This window comes from Humulus lupulus, chromosome 8, assembly GCF_963169125.1.
Source record: "Humulus lupulus chromosome 8, drHumLupu1.1, whole genome shotgun sequence".
NCBI lineage: Eukaryota > Viridiplantae > Streptophyta > Magnoliopsida > Rosales > Cannabaceae > Humulus > Humulus lupulus.
Window position 1 is genome coordinate 50,962,221 of NC_084800.1, and position 24,352 is coordinate 50,986,572.

Consider the following 24,352-nt stretch of genomic DNA (forward strand, 5'->3'; position numbering starts at 1 on the left):
ACACATTGCTACAGCGACTCCCAGCTAGTGGTGAACCAAATTTTGGGAGAATACGAGGCTTGTGGTACAAGAATGGCAGCATACTTGGAAAAGGCAAAATCAGAATTAGAACATTTCGAGATCTATGCGATAGAACAAGTCCCCCGAGAACAAAACTCGAACGTGGATGCCTTAGCCTGGCTCGCTACCTCTACCGAGAATGATGAGCTGAATGTCGTACCAATTGAACATCTCTCGGCACCTAGTATTAACGAGCCAGAGCAAGAAGACGTGTGTATGATTGATTCCGAGCCTACCTGGATGACTTCGATAATTGAATATCTCGAGACCGACGTCCTTCCGAAAGATCGAAACCAGGCTCAAAAGTTGATGTATCAAATCCCTCGTTATACCATTATGGATGGAAGGCTGTATAGAAGAGGATATTCCATGCCATTACTTCAGTGTGTAACTCCACCCGAAGCCAAGAAAATCATTGAAGAAATTCACGAAGGGTTCTATGGAGACCATACTGAGGGGCATAGCCTGTCCAAGAAAATCATACGCCAAGGTTATTTCTGGCCTACCGTCAAGTTAGACTCTTTTGATTACGTAAAAAAGTGTGATAAGTGCCAATGATTCGCCACAATTCCTCGAGCTCCACCGTCCGAGCTAACTATGATGCCCTCCCCATGGCCATTTGCGATATAGGGAATCGACCTCATAGGCTCTCTACAGCGACTTCACAAAATGGACAGAAGCTGAACTGTTAGCAACTATAACCTCCAAAAAAGTCCTTGACTTTGTGGTGAAGAACATCATATGTCGATATGGGATGCCGAGGAAGATTGTGTCCGATAACGGAACCCAGTTCGACAGCGATCTGTTTACCAACTTTAGCGAAAAAAAATGGAATAATAAAGAGTTTTTTGTTAGTGGCCCATCCCCAGGCGAATGGCCAGGTTGAAGTTGTGAACAAGACTCTAAAAAGTTCGCTGAAGAAAAATTTGTAAGAAGCAAAAGGAAGATGGCCCGAAGAATTGCCCCGAGTCCTATAGGGATATAGGACTACGGCCCGTACATCGACAGAACATACCCCGTTCTCCCTGGCATACGGTTGCGAGGCTATGTTGCCAGTTGAGGTCAAAATTCCCATAATTCGAGCCCTCGCTTACGATCAAGCCTCGAACCACTCTCAGCTCGAAGAAAACCTTGACCTGATCGAAGAAAGAAGGAACGAAGCTCAACTAAAAAATGATGCCTACCAACAGCGAGCTACCCGATACTTCAACAAAAGAGTTCGGGATCGAAAATTCGGTGTGGGAGATTTAGTGCTAAGGCGTGTATTCTTGGCAACGCGGGATCCAGCAGCTGGCGTGCTCAGGCCAAATTGGGAAGGACCCTACCAGATAGAGTCAGTCATCCGACCCAGTGTTTACAAGTTGGCGAGATTGGATGGAAATCTAGTACCGCGAGCATGGAATGGCGAACACCTACGACCGTACTATCAATAGTATAGGAAGGATGTTGCCTGTAACCATGCTTGTTTATCTGTACTGTTTTTCTATTTTTGGATTCTGTCAAATAAAGGTTGATTTCGTTTAATATGCTATATTTTTTGCAATCTCTCTTAATTTAATAACCTATGGTCACACTCATAGGATATTAAGGGGGCATTAGTAGTACACATACCATCAGCTTGAAAAATAAAATAACGTATACGAATTACATACAAGTGTTTCGATATTACCAAATACGCGAGCTAAGAATGTTTGGATATAACCGAACTATCAAAAGTACACAAGTATTTGGAAATAACCAAATGCGCGAGATGAGATAAGTTTGGATATAACCAAGCTGGCAAAAAGATAAAATGTTTGGATGTAACCAAATATGCAAACTAGATTAAAATGTAAGTGTATGGATTACAAACCTAACACGACCTTAATAGGTTTGGAATAAACCAGCTAAAACTAATCGATAGTAAGTTGGAGCATAACCCACTTCGTGTTAAGCCGAGATCGAGGCTGGAGTATCTTACAAAACAATAGTTTCGACCTCATAACCTCGAAGAACTAACCGAGGACGAGAAAAAGTAACTAAATAGTAAGATATAACTAAACCGTTTGCATTACACACCATACAAGTACTTTCAGGTGCATGGTTAAAGTAATATTTGACCTTGATAAATAACGAGATTAGAAGCTAATAATTCGAGCAAACTGTGCATGAATGTATTGAACCTCGAGCTTAAATCCAAACTATGTTTGTGTGATTAATCAAGCATATATGACTCTTTAATATAAAATATGCAAAATATTTCAAACCGAGAAATGTAAAGCATATATATTAAAAGGAAGTCAAAAAGATAGAAAAATTGTACCAGCCCTATGGGCATAAATTAAAATAAAACAATTACAAAAAATAACGGGACGCAACCCCGAGGTTAGATTTATGAAGGAGCAGTCTCCTTAGCCTTCTCAGCATCAGCAGCACTCGACTCACCAGGACGAATAGCATGACTACCCTCCTGAGCCTCCCGAGCAGCCTCCTCCGCTTCAAGCCGAGCATGCCATTTGGCCACGAATCCTGCCTCGAAAGAGCCTAGGAAGCTGGTGTCGAGGTCGGCATTGTTGGCCCAGATCCTATACATGGCTAGATCAACCGCCTTGTCCTTCTTCTCTTTAAACTCGGTAAGGAGACGAGCCTTTTCATTCTCCATTATCTCGAAAGTGGCGGCCTTCTCCTCCTCAAGCTTGGCATTGGCCTTCTCCAGCTCCGCAAGCCGAGCATTCACCTTTTCAAGCTCGCCTGTCTTAGCCTCCATCTCTGTCTTCGCAGCCTTGAGCTCATCAGCCATCTTAAGCTGAAGATTCTTCGACTCTTGGGCAAAAGACATGCTTGAATGCACCTCGTTGGTCAACTTATAATTAAGCTGAGCTGAGACAATAAGAGTCTGACACACAAAGAGATTGAATTAGAACATATGCTAAGGCACATAAACAATTAAAAGTAAGTTGTGAAAAGTTACCGCGGCAGTAAGCTCAATACTTTTATCATAAAGAGTATTGCAGTCCCGAGCTTTATTCAAAAACTCCCAATGCACAGCGTCGAAACCACCAAGGCTCTGACCCACCCGAGATAGGATATCCGAGCCGAGTATAGCTCCGTGGGCCCCAGCAGCATTGTCAATCACGAACTCATCAACATGAGTACGGATCGACAGTATGTGTGACTTGGAAGTTGAGGGCTTCTTCGGGGGTGGGCCGAGTGCTGGGTGGACTGTCACCGAGGGAGGCATGGAAGAAGTGGTCGAGATGGACGCTTCGACCTGGGCAGTCGGGTCCTCGATTGTGCTCGCAATAGTCGAAGTTGATGGAGGAGTCTTCTCAGTGCGCTTGAGGACTTTGGAGGGTCGGTCCGACCTCCGCGAGCCTCTCGGGCGCTTACTTTTTTTAGCCCCCTCGCCACTAGCAAGCACGACATCAAGATCGGAATCCATGGCACCTGCACAATTGCAATGAAGATTTAGCATGGTGCTAGTAGACAAAGAATAAAAGAATAAGTAAAGAAAAACCTAACTGGAACTCTCCCCCGAGCTCGTGCTCGGCGACCAAGAAATCCCTCTATCTTTAGAGGAAGCTGGGGGAGTACCTTCCCTATAGGTGGAAGTCAATCTCGAAAGGTCCCTATAGTCATTAGTTCCGTACGGAATGGCTACTCCATCCCACACCTCGTTCAGGCTATACATGGTGTCGTATTTCCCAAGACCATACATAAAAATGGTCCCTATCATCCTTACATAATGCTAACCTATCAGGTCTATGTTTTAGCAGTGAGGAAGACCACATATTTGAGCTAAGGATGATTGTACCTTGCTCATCGGAGCCCGAGCTTGAGGCCTCATCGTTGGCCTCATTCCCCGATTGTGGACTCCTATGGCGAGATGGAGATGGGGGCCTTGCATCTCTTCTCAAGGGGAGGTTGCCAGTTGGCAGAGGAACGAGCTCCCATCGGTCGTATTTCTTATTGGACCAGTCCGATGTAGACTGATCCTCCTCTAAGAGCCCACATGCCCGGAGCTTGTCTTCATGCAGGAGATAGGAGAGGGATCTCCTGCCGTAAGGAAGTTGGAGCAGAGTCTCTCTGTGCTCCTTTATCTCATCAGTGGGAGTAGGGCAATGATAGTTGGCTGAAAAATCAAACGCATTTCAACTAAGTACGGGCCTAAAAACAAAGTTCGAGCACAGAAAAGAAGGAGGTTGAGATACTTACGAATCCATCTGAACGAGTAGTATCGAGATGGGGCTAGGCCATCTGTCCAGAAGAAGGCCTTCTTGAAGTCAGGAGGATGATTGGGAAGATCCTCAAACATCTTCTTCTCCTTGGGATAGCTCGAGAGATAGTAGAAGTCATCTCCTCCCCGATCTCGGGAGGGATTGCTTTTCAAACAAAAGAGATATAAGATCTCTTTGGGCGAAGGCCCTTCCCACTTCAGCTCGTGGTAAATCGACCTTAGGGCAGACAGAACCCTATAAGAATTGGTGTTGAGTTGGAAGGGAGCCAGCCCAACATAGTCCAAGAAGCCTTTAAAGAAGGACTTCAAAGGAAGGACAGCTCCCGCCTTCATGTGCTCCTGGCTCTAAGCTGCATACCTCAGCTTGCTGTCAGGGTTTCCATCCCCGGAGCACGGCAACTCCGCTCGTTGGCAGTCGGAGCTCGGCACCAAAGCAAGCCCGATAACCCTACGCCGTGCAGGGCCAGAATATCAGATATCTGTCCCAGGGACGTGACCGAACTCCTGTAGTGTTAAGCCTCGAAGAATTCCCTCATCGGCTGCGAAGTGGAGGGTTCCCCCATTAGTGAGAATCGAAGATCTCCTGGCTTGTACGCGACTGTCACTTTCAGCATGGGAGGGGGATCGGTCTAGGCTCAGAGTCAAAATCCGGATAAAGAGCCTCTCGGAAGATTTTTTTCTCTTCTTCTCTATGACCTCGACGATTTGACGTCGGTAATGAGCTCGGGTTTCTTCTTGTTCACGAGCTAGCTCGTGTTCGCGAATCAGACGATGGTTCCGGGTAAACAACGACTCCGGGCTCGGATTTTTTGGCGAATACGAGATGGCAAGAAACGACCCCCACCGTCTTTCCAGATTCTGTGACATCTAGCAAGAAAGAAAAAATGGTGAGGGCCATGCACGCAAGGAATCAAGAATAACGATCTAGATGGTTCAAGATCGAAAATGCTTGGATACGAAATGAGCTCGATCATGGGGACCCGATTAGTGTCATGGCATGTATTTCACGAAAAAGGGAGGAACGTGGATTTAATCTTTGAAAATCCCGAAATATCAGGGAAAAAAGGTGGCGGTTATTCAAAAGTGGTATTTTTGGGAATCGTACATTCTTTAAAACCCAGATTTTGTACCCAATATCTTGGTATACAAGATATGTCCTCCAAAAATTGGGAAACCCAGAAAAAAGACCATATTTGGGTCTTCCTACACATAAACTAGGTTTAGAACCAGTAAGTGTAGAAACCTAAATCTAATATCAATCAGTCGAAGCATCCTAGTGCATTAAACTAAAGTATGAACCAACACAGTCCCAGAGACTAAAAAGCAACAGAGACAGAAACGCACGTAAAAAAGGAAAAAATATATAAAGCCAAGAACAGATACTTACACACTGAAGATGGTGGTTGCAGAGAAATAGATGACTGAAGAAGAGGCTGCAAGTATATTCTCACAATCTCGAACAAGCTGATGATTCTTTGTTTCTTTGGCCGAGAGAACATATAAAAACAAAGCAAGTTCTTTTATGGGTTTGCCTCTGGTTTTCTTTCCTTTTTTTTCCCTTGATAAACGTAAAAATGAAAGGAGAAAGACAACTGGAGTCTTATTTATAGGTCCGAGGGAGTGCAAAGGGTCGGATTAATCTGGGCCATTGGCTAGATTCCGTATCAAATCCGACGGCCAGGGATAAGTGACATGATGGTACCGTAAAGGTGGCAGGCGAACGATCGTGGGCAGGTTTCCAAGGTACTCAAGTACATTGAGTGAGCAATACCCAGCTGACGCGTGTCTATACTCGAGTATGTGTGACGGTACAGTTCCCGAAGAAAGTAGTTCAAAAGTTTCCTTCTCATAGGATTCGAACTAATACTTTTGAGGGGGCAAAATGTTACACCTAGATTTTGAGACCTGAGGTTGTGACCTCGAAAGCTGGATTCGTCAGGTGTGAGCTCACGATAGCTAAAATACATGTTCGTGATCTAGACGCCAAACCCTTGGAGCAAGGTGGCAGCCTCGAAGATAGGTAGCCTCGAAGTCCTTTCTAAGCTCAAAAGACGCAACACTGGGGAATATCCATTGTCGGGTATCCTCGGATCAAGTGGCCCGAGCTTGGCATGGGTGTGAGCCCAAAATAAGGCGGCCTCGGTGGTATTTACCTGCTCCAAGCTGGTCTTGGGGTAAGTAATACAGCTTATAATTTGCTCAGAGACCTAGACTAACATGATGCTGATTGCTAACCTCGAACGGCTTGGTGAGTCATCTGAGAAGACGCAGTCCATGCATTCAAGAGATATTTATTGTTGTAACTTCCCTACAATAAAGGGATATTAACTAGTCGGTTATACGTCCCCTGGTCTTCAGGGGAAGTTTCTTTGTATATGGGAGTTACAAACTTTAAAGTAATTAAAGTTATTAATTTACAGAATAACTTCCCGAAACATGTGGGATTGGATTCTGAGATCTCCTCTATAAATAGAGAGGTCATGGACACTTAAACGGGACCGAATTTTTGTAATCTGGAGAGAAATTCTGGATAATTCATCCCTGAAGGATTTCCAGAAAACTCTAAAGTCCTAATAAAAAATACTCGTGGACTAGGCAGAGTTAACTACTGAACCACGTAAAAAATCCCCATTGTTCTATTGTATTATTCATCTTTGCCATAGTTTTATTGTTTACGTGCTCTACATTTTAAGTTGACGAAAAACGGCGTCAATAATATCATTATTATAATAATATATAATACAAGACTAGATATTTAATAATAATATTAATATAAATTTAAATGTTATAAAATATTATTATTATAATAATATATAATCCTAATTTTTATAAAATTTTGGTAGAATAAATATTTAGTAATTATATTAATATAAATTCAAATACTATATAATATCATTATTATAATAATATTTAATACAATAATAGGTTTATAATAATTACATTAATATAAATTCAAATATTATAAAATATTATTATAATAATATATAATACATTATATAAAAGTGGTATGTGTGTACAAATAATAGTATGGCTGTGTAACTAAATAAGAAATTAGAATAACATTTATCTTTTATCAAGAATAAACAAATTTCTTCTACAATCATTGATGTGCGATTTGCATGTTTTGTACCTTAAATATGTTAGTTTGTGATATAAAATTATCATATATATATATATATATTTTAAAACGATTTGGTTTAATTTTTTTTAATATGTTCATATCACTCTTTTATATATAATTTATTTATTTAAAATTTATATGACAATCATAAAAACTTAATAAAAATAATTGATAAACTTTTAAATAAAACTAAACAAATGTACCATCTATATTGTTTGCACCTAGTATATATATATATATGAGTAACAAAATGAAAAATATTCAAAGGCATTGCTTTAGAATCTTAAAATTTACAAATATATTCATAAACAAAGATCTTAATTAGACATTACAAATCTTTCTTTAGAATATTTACCAAAAAGATATTTTTTTTATCATGTATACTTGCAACAAAAAAATGGTGTAACATTTTAAATTTAAATTGAAATAAATTTCTCTCAAATAAAAAAAAGATTGATGAGAACAAAACAATTATAAATTCATAGCATAAATTTAACTATGATATATTAATAACTCCATACACAAATTCATAATTTTTTTTTTCAAGTTTATTACAACACTTAAGTTTGCATATTTTATTTGATGAAAAAATTTATTGTTAGCATTATTATATGTCATAAAAGTACAAGTTGCAATATATATAAAAAAAAGAGTACAAATTACTAACAATAGCAATTATCCAGTTTACATAAAATTGATGCCCTTATTCAATACCCTTACATAATAACCATTGGATCTTATATAGAAAAAAGGGTAAGTAAATTTAATGGTTATAGACTACTTTACAAGTGAGGTACTAAATAACTTTCCTTTTGAATAATATGAAAATGGGATATTATGATTAGGAAAATATCTATTTGGCTCATGTGTTTTCGTTAAATATGTGATCGGTTCTTATATTTTGTTAAATGACCATTCAGACTTTGTATTTTACAAAATAGATTAAAACAGTACTTTAGCCTAATTTTGGTCATAATTTTTTAATATAACTAAAATACCTTTGAGTTTTTATTAATATTGAATTTTATATTATTACTTGATAAATTTTAAAAATTAAAAATTATTACTAATGATTTTGATTTTAATTATATAATTTTAAATTATTTATGTTTATATTTAGTTTTTCACTCATGTGTTTTGGCTAAATATGTGATCGGTCCTTATATTTTGTTAAATGACTATTCAGATTTTGTATTTTATAAAATATATTAAAATAATACTTTAGCCTGATTTTGTTCATAATTTTTTAATATGACTAAAATACCTTTGAGTTTTTATTAATATTGAATTTTATATTATTGCTTCATAAATTTTAAAAATTAAAAATTATTCCTAATGATTTTGATTTTAATTACATAATTTTAAATTATTTATGTTTATATTTAGTTTTTATTTTGAGTTAAAAAATAAAATTAAAAATTATGAATAAAATTTTTTATTGTTAAAAAGATTATTATTTTTTAATTATCAGAGTACCAAAGATATTTTAATTTATTTAAATAATAAACTATAAAGGTAGAAAAAAATATTTGTTTAATAAAATAAGTGTAGAGAGAGAAAACACCTAAATAACCACAATAGGATATCTGGGTGGCACCAAATTAAATTAAAAAAAATTATTGGTGTTGTAGTTTGAATATTTTATGATGTACATGTACCATTTCACATTCTCTTATCCATACCACCTACTAACTTATCTAAATTTGCTATTCTATAAAATACTTCGAATCCCACTTTGTTTCTATTCATATGTACATAATACATAAAAAAAATATGGCGCTTTTAGTCCCTTTCAATTTTCGTGCTGACCAAAACATTCATTTCTTATTCTTCAATCCAAAGGCCGAGTTAGGATCTATTCGAAGAAAAAGAAAAAAGAAAAAGAAAAAGAAAATACCCATACATGAACTGTAAACTACTGCTAAAAAAAAGAAGACTTTTCAAGAATTTACTCAAGTCAAACTAGCTTAAAAATATAAAAAATAAAAGATATACAGCTCCAAATTCCAATCATTGATATTGTTGCTCAACATTTTATATATAGTAATATAGTGAGTGTCGTTTCATCAAGTGTTTGTCAGTTTCTTTGTGTCGTTTTGTCCATTTTCCTGGTTGGCGGTTTGTATATTGCAATTATGCTCAAGTTAAGGTGGAAAAAGATACCAACATACAAGTCCAACTTAGGCCAACTGCCTTGTTTCCAAGACTCAATCAAATTCAACTTTTGGGCACGCAAACCTTATGAGATAAAGGCCAGTAGGAGTAGAAGTAGGTCCAGTACTCCAAATTATATTGAATCTAACTTTTTTCATGTTTGAAAAAAGCTGTTCTGGTTTTGTCCTAATCCCAAAGCTGTCAAAAAGTTTTTGGTCTTTCACATGTTATTATTACAGAGACAAAGAGGTTAATAATACCTTGAAGACAGTGCTTGTCTTCTTCTTCTTCTCCTTCTGCTACTTTTTGCTTTTCTTCTTGTGCTTTTTCACAAGGGGAACAAGCTCAGAAGGCCCAGTGCTTTGCTTTGCGTGATAATGTATTGATTTTCTGATGATGGGTTTTGCTTCTTTTTATGATGTGTGAATTTGATATGGGTTTTGGTTGTGGGGTTTAGAATAGATATTATTCTGGGCTCACTGAGTTCGAAGTATGAATCAGAAGGGTGTCAAGGTTTCCAAGGATAAGGGAAATGATAATGGTTTTGACGAGGCTGGGAAAATGGTGGTGGTTGCTGTTAAAGCATCTAAGGAGATTTCAAAGGCTGGTCTAGTTTGGGCTTTGACTCATGTTGTACAGCCTGGTGATTGCCTTAAGCTGCTGGTTGTCATTCCTTCTTATAGCTCAAGTAATCTTCTCATCTCATCCCTTTCTACCTCTCTTTCATTTCAGTGATCCAAATATCAACCCTACTTCATTAATGTGAGACAAGTACTGCAAATTCTGATTGAGTTGGGTTCTTTTACTCCATTTTGATTAATCTATTTTCTGTTGTTTCCATGGCTTCATAAAAGCAATTTCTCTTGCATTCAAGAGTAAATCTACATGAATTGAATTCCTTCTTAGTACATTCTTCACTTGAAATTATCATGAGCATGACATGAGAAAGTGGCTGAACAATTTGGTTCCTTTCCTTGGGCTGATTTACTTGAGTTTCATTTAATGGCAATTAATGGGAGAGTGTTGGTAATTTAGTTGTCTTGATTTATCCTCGAGTCAGATGAACATCTATAGAAAGTTAATGATGCCAGGAGCCTGTGCTTCACACACATGGCAGCAAGAGTTGGGTTTTTTATTTTGTTCTTTTTTTCCTGTATAAATTTGGCTTCGGTGTGTTCTTCTCTGAATCAAATAACCAACATAAGTTAAATTTTTCACACAAGATAATTTTTTTGCTGTAATTCTCTCCCAATTGACATTTGATGGAGATGTTGTATGGTTTTAGGTAAGAGGACATGGGACATCTCAAGATTCATAGGTGATTGCACCAATAGTCACAAATCTTTCTCAGGAAACAGTACAGAGGAAAAGAATGACATTGTAGATTCATGCTCTAAGATGGTGATTCAACTCCATGATGTTTATGATCCGGAGAAGGTAAGCACATAAACTAGTTTTTTATTGTTTAGTTCTTATGTTGGTCGCATCTAATCTAATATATGATCATTGTCACAATACCTTTGGATCCTATTTTTTTAGGTAAAAATCAGGATAAAAATAGTCTCAAGTTCGTTGTCTGGTGCAGTTGCAGTTGAAGCCAAGAGAATTCACTCAACCTGGGTTATTTTGGATAGGTACTGTACATAACCTACTTTTCTTTTCTGATATATATAATATAATGGCCATGGTTTTTCAAATGTATGGGGAAGTGATGTCTATTGGGTTTTTTTTGGCTTTGAATTGTTTCATTACGATTTAATATCTATGTTACCTTAGATAAAATCCTTCCCTTGGTACTTCTTTAATATCATTTTTTGTACAATTCTGATCAGACAATTGAAATGTGAGAAGAAATTCTGCATGGAAGAGCTTCAATGTAACATTGTAGTTATGAAGCGATCTGGTGCAGAGATTCTTCGTCTAAGCTTTGCCAATTCTCCAAAAATGGATCTTGATATGAGCTGTTCTTTATCACCTGAATTAGAAGCTTCTCCAAAGCATTTGAAGAGCCAGCTTGAAGAGTTTAGAGGGCCAGCTGTGACTCCTGCTAGTAGTCCAGATGAAGAGTCACCTCTAACTAGAACTGATGTTGGTGCAACATCAATATCAAGCTCATCAGATCCAGGTGCTTCCCCATTTTTACCTTTTGGAATCCGCGGAATCCTTAAGAGGGAGTTTCCATTTATTCCTGAAAAGAATAAAAACCGAACCGAATCTGATTCTGAGACAAACAGTGAAAAGCAAAGCTCTTTTTTCACAACTCCATATTACCAGCCATTGTTGACAAATTTTCTCAGTGCTAGTGGTGAACTGTCAAAACCTTTGACAGAAGGTTCAGAAAGATCCTATGACAGGTCCTTGATGTCCACTTATGGAGCATTGCTGGAGAATTTGTCTAAATTGGATAAAGAGCCTGATTTAGGGATGCTGAATTACAGGCTTGATTTGAACTTGAGCAGAAGTGTGAGAGAAGCAATTTCCTTGTGCAGAAGCGCGCCTCCTGGTCCTCCTCCTTTGTGTTCTATATGTCAGCACAAGGGACCTGTATTTGGAAACCCTCCAAGGTGGTTCTCTTATAATGAACTAGAACTTGCCACCGGTGGATTTTCACAAGCAAATTTCTTGGCTGAAGGTGGATTTGGTTCTGTATATAGAGGTGTTTTACCAGACGGACAGGTAGTTGCAGTTAAGCAGCATAAGTTAGCTAGCTCTCAAGGTGACATAGAGTTTTGTTCTGAAGTGGAGGTCTTAAGCTGTGCACAACATCGCAATGTTGTGATGCTTATTGGGCTCTGTGTGGAAAATGGAAGAAGGATGCTAGTTTATGAGTATATTTGCAATGGATCTTTGGATTCTCATCTTTATGGTAAATTTTCTCATTATTCTGCCATGTACTTGTATAACAGTACAGTATGGAAATAGTTAGTTGGGCATAGGAGGCATCTCTTTCATTGTCAGTACAATCCTCTTCAGCTTTTAATTTTTTGATCATGCTCAAAAGCCTTGACTTGCCAACTTCTTTGGATAATGAAATTTCGAGCAAAATCTATACTATTGACAAACGTGTGTTGCTTGAGCATCACTTTCATTTTCTATGTGCCATAATTTAGTAATTGGCAGGTTAACTTGTGTCATGCTTTGCCCTTCTCGGTTCTTAAAATCATTTTATCAAAAGGTTCTTCTTTGTCCCTCTCAGTACCCTTCATTTTCCTTTTACTGTGAAAACCAATCTTGTAAGACCACATTTTGCATGTAACTAGACAAAGTGTCAATGCTTGACCCAGTTAAGTGCAATGTTCAAAATTTCAGGACAAGATCGAAATCCCTTGGAATGGTCTGCAAGAAAGAAGATTGCTGTTGGAGCAGCCCGAGGGTTGAGATACCTACACGAAGAGTGTAGAGTGGGCTGCATTGTTCATCGTGACATGAGACCTAACAATATCCTTCTCACCCATGATTTTGAACCATTAGTATGTGCTCTTTTCATATCTTACTAAATGCTGAAGCATCTAAAGTGATTTTATGTTTCAACTTTCAAATGCTGATATTATGTTTCCCAGGTTGGAGATTTCGGACTAGCAAGGTGGCAACCAGATGGAGGCAAAGGGGTTGAAACTAGAGTAATTGGAACATTTGGGTAAAACCATGATTTGAAAAGATTTCCTTCTAAGTTATTATATTTGCTCAAGTAACTAAATCAAAATCCTGCTTTCATAGATACTTAGCTCCAGAGTATGCTCAAAGTGGACAAATCACAGAAAAGGCTGATGTGTATTCCTTTGGGGTGGTACTGGTTGAGCTTGTGACAGGAAGGAAAGCAGTGGACATAAACCGGCCTAAAGGCCAGCAGTGCCTTGCTGAATGGGTATGAACTTGAAAACTCTACATTTATGTGTGCCATTTGAAAGTTCATCAAGTGTATGTATACAAATATATGCTGCAAATCCAAATACTTGTAAAATACTAGTATTTTTGTCTTTGTTATCTATAACTGTAGTTTCTATGAACAACAAAACTGACTTAACTGTAAAATATGAATCAGGCAAGGCCCTTGCTAGAAAAACTTTCAGTTGATGTACTTGTAGACCCGCGCCTGTCCGACAATTATTCGAAAGAAGAGGTTTGCAACGTGCTGCAATGCGCTTCCTTATGCATCAGAAGAGACCCTCATTACAGGCCTCGCATGTCTCAGGTATGAGAATTGGAACACATAAGTTGAAAACTCTAGTTAGTTAGATTGATTAGGAAAGCAAAAACTCTTCTTTCTTCACTTTTTTAATTTATACTGTGTTCTTTAGGTCCTTCGGATTTTGGAAGGTGACACTGCTGTGAATTATTCCACCATCAACTGTGAGTAAACATTATTATTTTTTAAAAAATGGAGTCAGGATAATAGAAGAACAGTGAAAATGGTAGCTCAAATGGAGAAATATTGAGATGAAGTAAAAAAAAAAAACAAGAGAGACCATTTTCTTGAAAAAGCCCAGTTGATGAAATAAATTATTGACTTGGGTAATGAAAGAAACATGTTTGGGAAGAATGTGAATGTAAATGAGTTGGTTTACTTAGAGCTCTGAGTGCCAAGTATTGTAAGTAGTGGGAGCCATTTCATTTAATCATTGAAGCTATTAATGCTGCAATGCAATGTTTAAGGCTCTTCAAATTTTGTATGTTTGAGCAATATATTCTTGTAAATTCTGTGTCTTCTAGTTATTCCCTTTGCTCTTTTCCCTTATTTATACTTAAGATTGGTTTTTCTTTCATGATCTTATTTCTTTGTTTATGTTCTTACTGATTTTTCTTCTTTTTTTGGAAAAAAATTTGTAAACAACTTTGTGCTTAACAACCATTAGAATGAGGTAAGCACAGTTGGAGGGAGGTGGAGGCGAGTACAGGAGGTGGCCTCTACTATTATTTTATTTTTTGTTTTTGTCTCTAAAAAAATATATTTTTTAATAGTACTTTTATTTTTACTTGGTCCCTATTATTTACCATTATCCCACTACACTTTATTAGAAAAAAATTGTTAAAGTTTTATTAGTTAAATTGAACATTTTTTTCATGCCTGAACCATAAAAGAAGCAATCGATATGATGGCAACCATATCATCTGTTTTTTTTTTTCTTACTTTTTTTTTTTTTTTTTCACTCAATCCAACAAATTCACTGTTTAAAGCACTAACTATTGGTGCACAACATTAAAATATTTTATTTTAGAAAATTTTAATAAGCATCTAAGTAACACTAACTTTGTTAGTTAATTAAACATGAGTTAGTGCTGAGGAATTTTGGTCTTATTATTCCCTTTTGTGCTTTAATTGGTTAATGTTTGATAGGTGTACATCACTAAAATATTTTATGTTAAAAAATATTATAAATTATTAATAAACATGAAATATAAAATTATAAAAAATGTGAAATAGTAATAGATAATAAATTTAGTATTTATCATTTCACTATATATTGATTTTTCTCATATCCATGTAGTATCTCAATAAGAAACCTAACATGAACATAAGTATTTTACTCTTTTTCCTTTATAAAACTTTAACATGTTTGATCTAATGGGTTGATATTTGTAACGGGAAATTTAACATAAATGCATGTTGATTTTTTTTTTACAATTTCGTTTTTTAAAAGAAGAAAAGAAAAAGATAATCAAGTTCTTGATTTTTAAAAACAGTACCAAGTATGTTCTTATAGTTAATTTTTTATTCTATATATCATACTCTCTTATTTTTTTTTACATATTGTTGAAAAAATTAAAAAAATACTAATTAAAAACTAATAGATTTTAAAAAAAATAAAGAATTAATTAGTATTATTTATAAAATTCAATAATTTGATTGTCATATTTTTCCGAAATCTAAAATGCCGAACAAAAAGACACTTTATGTTAAAAATCATTTTACAAACACTATATTTTTTGAGGAACTAAATTAACAAACAAAAAAAATTCAAGAATACTCATTTTAGATATTTGAGGTAGATAAAATTTATTTTAAATTTTTATACTAAATATTAATTATCACACAATATTTATTTTATTATGTAATCATTATTTGTCTTGCTATATATCACAATCAAAATTTAAATATAATTACTATTTAACATCCAAACAAATTATATATTTAAAAATACTAAATTCTATATTTTTTTAATAAACTAAATTGTATAGTTACTATCCTATTAATTACACAATAACTTACAAACATTCCCTAAAAAAACAAATATCTCAATAACTTACGAACAAAAAATTGAGAGAGTAATTAGCGACAAAATTCCCTCATTTTTACATTATTATACACTTAACCTCCAATTCTTTTTTTTCGCCAGTGAAACCTCCTAATCCACGGTTCTGTTAGCAAATCTAAGATCTCTATTTGTGTGCCTGTTAACTGCCAAGGATAATACACTTGTCCATAATTTATTGAGCCCCATATTAAATACCAATGCCACGTCATAATTTTTTTAATGATTTTAAATTAAAAAATAAATGAAAATCATTTTAATTTAAAAATAGATTAATTAAAATTACTTAAAAAATATTTGTTGACGTCATTTTTCGTCAACTTAAATATGAGAGCAATTAAACAAAGATATATCAGAGGAAATAAAAGAAGATGAAAATAGGATATTTTTTACGTGGTTCAGCAATTAAATCTGCCTAGTCCACGAGTCTGTGTTATAAGTACTTGGGAGATTTCTGGAAACTTTTCGGGGAATAGTTGCCCAGAGTTTTCTCTTAAGATCTCAGAATTTTGGTCCCCTACAAATGGAGTTTCCTTCTCTATTTATAGAGAAGGTTTCAGAATTCATTCCCACATATTTCGGGAAGATATTCTATGAATCAAATAATATAATACTTTATTTCCTACGTACACGGAAACATCCCATAAAATGTGGGATTGGATAACAAATTGTATAATATCCCTTAAACATTGGGATTTTACAACAATAAATACATTCATATGTAACCGATTAGCTCAAATACGGAGTCCATTACATCTCCGAGACTATCTGTCAATCACGAGCTCGTCATCTTACTTCGCCTATGTTTATAGCAAGTATCCATTGATGAAGTCATCACATTCGAGCTTACACTTTCCAAGCTCGAACCATCTCATCTAAAGGCAAGAGATGCATCAAGAAATATATACAAGTGTTGACCCATGGCTATTGCAAGCTTAGAGCATATTCGAGGCTACACACTCTTCGAGCTTTCGAGGTCGTTATTTATAGCAACACGGTCTGACTGAAGGGTCATATGACGACCGTGCATATTTCGAGCTTACACCTAACGAGCCTAGATTTCAGGATCATAACTTCTCATGCTCGAAATCTGGGTGTAACATTTTGCCCCCTCAAAAGTATCAGTTCGAATCCTACGAGAAGGAAACTTTGAACTACCCTTCTTGGAAACTGTACCATTACGCGTACTCAAGTGTGGACACGTGTCAGCCAGGGATTGCTCAACCAGAATACTTTAGTGCTCTTGAACCATACCCATGTCTATTCGTTTGCCAACTTTATGCCGCCATCACTTCATTTGTATCTAACCGTCAGATCAGATATGAAATCTGGTCAATGGCTCAGATTAGCCCGACCTTTGGTTTCCTTTTGGTATTTACGTATATGTAGCCTATCGTCCTCTCTTCTTCTTCACTTTCGTTTTCAAGATTTCGGAGAGAAGAAGGAAAAACCAGAACCCACATATTGTCTTGTCTTTGCATGTTCTCTAAACTGAAAAGGAAAAACAATCCTGGCCTGTTCGACTCCGTGAGCTCATCCTTGCAACTGCTCCTCCGGTCGTCGATTCCATTGTATCTGCAAGCTTCAATGTGTAAGTCTCTGTTCTTGACCCCATTTGTTCATATTATATTTTTTTTCTTCTTCTTGTATTTTGGTATTTCTGTTGCACTGTAGGCACATTTACCAGTTTTTCACTAGAATGTTTTTAGCCGATACTGTGTAGATTTTAGGTTCTTCTGATACTATGGGTTTCAAACACAGATTTTGCGGAGAGGATGCAAATATGGCTTTTTCTATTGTTGTTATTTAAATTACGGGCAACGTATCGTGTAGACCAAGAAATGTGGTGTGGAATTAGGGTTTTAAATTGCACGTTTCCCAAAATTATCACCCTATTGAGTAACCGCCAACTTTTTCCCTGAAAATCCGAGATTCTTTCAAATAAATCCACTTCCCCCCCTTCGTGTTAAATACATGCTCAAAGCCTGACTCTTTCAATAATTGCTTAGGTTTCTTCCGAGTCCAATCTCGTTCTTTCGTTCGAGTTTATTCCATGGTTTCGAGCATTCGAGCTCGAACTATCTTAAATTTTATCTTTTATTTCTTGTATGCCTGGCCCTCACCCTTTTCTTTCTTGCTAGATGTCGCAGAATTTTGAAAAACGGTGGGGTCAGTGCTCGCAATTCCTTATTCTTCGACAACTCCGAGCCCTGAATCACCCTTCACTTGAAATCAGCGGCTAATTCTCGAGCACAAAGTGAGGTGTGAGCAAGAAGATATTCGAGCTCACTTCCGGCGCCAAATCGACGAGGTTGAAGAGAGAAAAAGGAAAAATCTTCGGGTCGCGATCTATCCAGACCCGGATCCCGAGCTTAGACTAATCCCTCTTGACCTCAAGCTTATAGTAATGATTGCCTTTAAGCTGGGTGATCTTGCATTCTTGCTGATGGAGGAGTCATCAAGTCGTCTATCCACCTCACAACCGACTACCATTCCTACCTCAGGGGGGGAATTTTTCGAGGCCGAGCATTATTAGAGCTTGGTTTTTTCGTTAGGGAAAATCACTAACATCCTAGCTCACCACGACCTAGGATTGTCAGGCTCGCTGAGGTGTCGAGCTCCTACCTCAAACGATCGGAGCTGCTATGCCTCGGGAGATGGTCGTCCCGACAATAAGCTGAAGCTCGCGGCTTGGAGCCACGAGCATATGAAGGCAGGGGCCTTATTGCCCTTGAAGTCCTTTTTGAAGGAATTTCTAGATTTTGTTGGGCTCGTGCCCTTCCAGATCCAGACCAACTCATACAGGGTCTTATCAGCCCTAAGGTCGCTATACCATGAACTAAAGTGGGAAGGACCTTCGCCAAGAGAGATCCTGTATCTCTTTTGTCTAAAAAGCAACCCCTCCCGAGCTCGAGGAGGAGATGGCTCCTACTACCTATCGAGCTATCCCAAGGAGAGGAAGATCTTCGAAGACATTCCCACCATCCTCCTAACTTCAAGCTGGCGTTCTTTTGGACTGACGGCTTGGCTCCCTCAAAGTTTTATTCATTCAGACGAATTCGTAATTATATGACTCCCTTTCCCTTCATGCTCGACTTTCACTTAGGCTCGAACTAATCATAATGTATTCGACTCTTCAGCTAACTATCACCGTCCTACCCCTACGGAGGCAATGAAGGAGCACAAAGAAGCTTTGCTCCAGCTTCTATACGGCAGTCGCTCCCTGTCTTATCTTCTTCATGAAGATAATATTCGAGCCTGCAGTCTTCTGGAGTAGGACCAATCAACAGATGATACCGCCTACTGGAAGTACACCAAGTGGGAGCATGTGCCACTCCCTACTGACAAGCTTCCTCCGAGGAGAAGCTCGAAAGCACGATCCCCAGTTCGCCGTCACAGGAGTCCATGCTCGAGGAATGACGCCAACGACGAGGCCTCGAGCTCGAGTGACAGAGGTAAGGTCATTCTCAGCTCGGCCTTGTGGTCTACTTCCTTTCTTAAACATAGATCCGACACCCGGATTATAGGGATCTTTTATGTATGGTCTTGGGTAGATGATAGGGTCCATAGGTTTAATAGCTGGCTGGGGAAATACCAAACCATGTATAGTCTGAATGAAGTTTGGGATGGGGTATCCATTCAATATGGGACAAATGACTATAGGGACCTTTCGAGGTTGACTTCCACGTATAGGGAAGGGACTCCCCTAGCCTCCTCTGAAGATAGGGGAATTACCTGGTCGCCGAGCACGAGCTCAGGGGAGAGTTCTAGTTAGTTTTCTTGTCACTTGTCTTTATTTCCTTTAACTGTCTGCCTTACGCTTACTTTAGCATTTTAAGCTCGTTTTCTAATGTGATTTGATTATGCAGGCACTATGTACTCTGACCTCGAGAATATGCTCAACAGCTGTTCAGGAGCCAAGCAGAGCAAGTGCCCGAGAGCCTCACAAAAAACTGCCCGGCCCGCCAAAGTCCCTAAAAGGACTGAGGTGACTCCTCCTCCTCCAACTTCTCTTGCTCCGAGCCCAGTCGCGACCTCCAATCCCTAGGTCGACGTTTCTGTGGCAGCTGCTCCTTCCCTGCCTCCTCTTGTCCAGACCCTTCCAATGGCCACCCCAGCTCTGGAGAAGTTGGTTCCCACTCGAGAGCACCGACTGTCGATTCAACTCATTCCGATGAGTATGTTATCGACATTGCTGCGGGGACTCATAGAGCCACTCTAGGCTCGGACGTCCTATCTCAAGTGGGCCAAAGCTTCAGCAATCTTGGGGCTCCTCAATAGAAATTCCTGGTCAACGCTTGGAACTCCAATGTCCTCTATGACAAAAGTACCGAGCTCATCTCCTCGATAATTTCTCTTATTTTGTCGTTTATTTGAATTTTACCCAGAACATGTTCTAACTTGATTCGTTTGTGTATTAGGCTCTCACTGCAGTTGCTCAGCTAACTTACAAGCTGAACAACGAGGTTCATGCGAGCATGTCCTATGCTCAGGAGTCGAAGGATCTTTAGCTTAAGCTCGTTGTCGAGTTCAAAGCTGCAAAATCAAAGTTGGAGGTTGAGCTCAAAGAGATGAATTCCAGGGTTGAGGAGCTTAAGAAGCTGAATGTTAAGCTCAAAGAGAAGAGCTCCAGGGCTGAGGAGCTTGAAAAGCTGAACGCCAAACTCAAGGAGGAGAAAAAGGCCATTTTTGAGATAATGGAGGGTGAAAAGGCTCGCCTCCTCGAAGAGTTCAAGCAGAGGAAGGATTGGGCAGTTGACATGGCCATGTACAAGATTTGGGCCAACAACGCCGATCTCGACATGAGCTTCTTGGGCACCTTTGAGGATGAGCTTCTGGCTAAATGGCAAGCTCGGCTGGAGGCAGAGGAGGCTACTCAGGAGGAAGTTGAGAAGGTTAATGAGGGGTCAAGTGCTACCAAGGGGGATGCTCCTGCTTCCTAGAGCTCGATCATGGGCTGCGTCCCATTTAAAAAAAAATTAATAGTTTTAGGGCCTTTCTTTTTTATGCCCCTTTGGGGCGAAAACAATTTACAGCTCGTAAAAGAGCTATTTTCATTTATTCCAGATTACATTTGGTATTTTAATATTTTTTCCTTACACTTCTTAGATCAAAATATTTCAAGCAATTTATATTAAATTTTTTGCCCTTTATGTTTTTTATTCATACAAACATCTGTTGGATTTTAGCTCGAATTTTGATGCATTCATGCATAGTTTGCTCGATGTATCCATATCCGATCTCGTTTTGTGTCAACGTCGAGTCTTACTTTTACCACGTACTCAAAAGTACTTAAGTGGTATGTAAGCTAAGCAGTTTAGTTGTATCTTGCTTCGTATAGTCACTTTTCCTCTTCCTTAGACAGTTCCTTGAGGTTGCGAGGTCGAAACATTGTTGCAAAATACTCCAGCCTCGGTATCGACTTAGCTCAAAGTAGGTTTATCTTTTTCCCACTTGTGTCGATCAGTTTTAGTTGGTTTGTTCCAAACCTGTTTAGGTCGTGTTTGGTTCGTAATCCATACACACATATTTTCGATCTAGTTATATCCAGATCACACTAGTTCGTGTATCTAGTTGTATCCAGACACTTATATATTTTTCGGTCTAGTTATATCCAGATCATACTAGTGTGGGAAAAACTAATTGCAGGATCTTTATTTATTTTCATGCAATTTACATATTATCAACACAAACATGCAAATTCCTAGAACATGCTCCTATGAAATTGATACAAATACAAAGTAAAGTAAAAACTTACATTACGCAGCGGAACTGGAACAACTCCATCCTTCAATCTCTCTAACCCTTGATTCCATTCTGTAGCAGAGTATTATCAAGAGATTGAACAAGATCAGCAACACAGTCTTCCTCACCAAGCCTTTGATCAACCTAGAACTAGTGTGGGCTGGCTCTCAACACATGAGATAGAGATCTAGAAAAGAAGAAGAGATTGTGGCTAAGAATGTCTAGGTTTTCACTTACCCAAATCAACTGAGACTGACTTGCTTCTTAAAACCCTAGATATCATATTCCTTATATAGGCAACTTAATGGGATTTATTTAAATTTAAATTAATTAAAAATAATAAACAAAACTAAAAGCCTTGGGCTGCCATAAATGAACTTGGGCCCAATCTCTTTATTTTGAATTTAAATCCCAACTGGGCCTAAATTCAAAACCTTTTATTTATTTATTTTTTTAATTAATTAATTAAATCCTTATTCAAATTAACTAATTATAATTTGAAACTTGATTTAATATTATTTATTTATATTGATACCAATTTATCAATATTAATAAATTTACCCAAATATTCTCTTTTATTCTCTAAATCTCATATCTCTGTAAATTTTCCAAAATTGACCTAGTCAACTTTAAAAATCCTAATTGATAATTAAATCAATTAATTGAGACATTCTAGATGATTTACTCAAAGGTGATGCGGGGACCATGGATCCATGAAATCAAGCTCCAACAAGTTACCGTGAATTTATTTACGAATAATTTCACTACCTTATTAATTCCTCGTGACTCCACTATAGACTCGGAATTGAACTCTTGAATTCATAGAACGTATTTTCAAAACCATAAATACGTTATCCATTGTTATAACCATTACAATCAGTCAATCCTCTATCGATGACTTACTAACGAGCTGGGTGCAAATTACCGTTTTACCCCTCATCAGTATTTTATCCTTAACTCCCACTAAGTTCCTTATAAATGATATTTCCGTGAACTTAATCACAGAAATGAGATCTCAATCATTTAACCTTTTGAACAAAGCAATTAAGGAAATCATCTTTTCACTTCTCATACAGAAGTTATAGATTTTGTATCTATGAATAATACTCCCACTCAATTACACTAATAAATCTCCAAGATGTAAGTATGGGCTAAACCGTAGGGTAAGCTGGTAACGAACAAGTCAAAAGATTTAAATAATATAATTAGCAGAATATTATCACTCAGAATTAAGATCGGCTTAATATATGGTCAACGTTGTGACATTGATTAGATTTGATAACAACGATACTTATTTATCAATCAATAATCAATATCGGTCATAGTCCGATGTAACTAAATACATCCGATCTTATCTACTTGGTCGATGCCTTGGACAAGACATCACACCCTGAATGTGTAAGTAGATCATATCGTAGATTGCCTAATCAGTGAAAATCCAATGCACTGATCTAATCTTAGGACTCGTTCTTTTGAACATATAATTACAACTATAATCCACTGTGACCTAGTCACTATAATTGTAACTATCCATATGTTCGGGATTTTATAAATGTTTGTATTATTTCAATAATCATGTAATAAAACAAGCAAGCAACACGGTTGTCAAACTAAATGATTTCTGCTACTTTTATTGATAATATGAAAACATGCTACATGTCCGACATGGTTTTATAAGGGCATAAAACCCAACAACTAGTTCGCGTATCTAGTTGTATCTAGACACTTTATTTTTAATAATCTGGTTACATCCAAATTATCTTGGCTCGCGCATCTGGTTATATCCAGACACTTATATATTTTTCGATCTAGTTATATCCAGATCATACTAGTTTGCGTATCTAGTTGTATCCAGACACTTTATTTTGAGAATACACTTTTAACTTCTATGTCGGGTTAACGATCCAGACATTTGTTAGTTTTTGTGTATGCTATATTTAAGTTGTTTATTTTTTTCAAACTTATGGTATATATACCACTGATGCCCCCTTAATATCCTATGAGTGTGATCATAGGTTATTAAATTAAGAGAGTTTGCAAAAAATACAACACATTGAAACAAAAGCGACTTTTGATCAAAATCGAACACTTTATTAATATTTTTTTTGTAAAGATAGACAAGCATGGTTACATGAGACATCATTCCTACACTATTGATAGTAAGGTCGTAGATGTTCGCCATTCCAAGCTCGTGGTACCAATTCTTCATTTAACCTCGCCAATTTATAGACGCCAGGTTGGATAACTGACTCGATTTGGTAAGGTCCTTCCCAATTAGGCCCAAGTACTCCAGTAGTCGGGTCCCTTGTAGCTAGGAACACATGCCTTAGTACCAAGTCTCCCAATCCGAAATTCTTGTCCCGAACCTTTTTATTGAAATATCGGGTAGCTCGCTGCTAATATACCGCATTTCTTAGCTGAGCTTCATTTCGCCTTTCTTCAATAAGGTCCAGACTTACTTCAAGCTGGGATTGATTCAAGGCTTGATCATAAGCATGGCTACGAATAGTGGGTATTTCGACCTCAATTGGTAACATAGCCTCGCACCCATATGCCAGGGAAAAAAGGGTATGCCTTGTTGAAGTGCGAGCTGTAGTCCGGTATGCCCAAAAAACTTGGGGTAACTCCTCGGGCCATTTTCCCTTAGCTTCTTCTAACTTCTTTTTCATAGAACTCTTGAGAGTCTTATTTACCGCTTCGACTTGGCCATTTTCTTGGGGATGGGCAATAGAGGAGAAGCTTTTTATTATTCCATTTTTTCACAAAAATGAGTGAATAATTTACTGTCGAATTGAGTACCGTTAT

The 24,352-nt window shown here is 37.4% G+C and overlaps 1 protein-coding gene across 1 annotated transcript; it reads left to right on the forward strand.

Moving 5' to 3' along the window:
- The first annotated feature begins 9,622 nt into the window (after nt 1–9,622).
- LOC133797193 (inactive protein kinase SELMODRAFT_444075-like) lies at nt 9,623–14,286 on the forward strand. Its single transcript, XM_062235020.1, has 9 exons — nt 9,623–10,239; nt 10,837–10,988; nt 11,091–11,185; nt 11,384–12,417; nt 12,861–13,021; nt 13,112–13,188; nt 13,269–13,416; nt 13,594–13,743; nt 13,850–14,286. The coding sequence occupies exons 1-9, from the start codon at nt 10,044–10,046 to the stop codon at nt 13,907–13,909; spliced, it is 2,073 nt and encodes a 690-aa protein (XP_062091004.1). The 5' UTR covers nt 9,623–10,043; the 3' UTR covers nt 13,910–14,286.
- The last annotated feature ends 10,066 nt before the right edge of the window (nt 14,287–24,352 follow it).

What these genes read in the sequence shown, in the direction of transcription:
- LOC133797193 (XM_062235020.1), top strand. Translation starts at nt 10,044, where the DNA reads ATGAATCAGAAGGGTGTCAAGGTTTCCAAGGATAAGGGAAATGATAAT. An exon ending in CATTCCTTCTTATAGCTCAA is followed by an intron (nt 10,240 to 10,836) that starts GTAATCTTCTCA and finishes GTATGGTTTTAG; the next exon opens with GTAAGAGGACATGGGACATC. An exon ending in TTTGGATTCTCATCTTTATG is followed by an intron (nt 12,418 to 12,860) that starts GTAAATTTTCTC and finishes TCAAAATTTCAG; the next exon opens with GACAAGATCGAAATCCCTTG.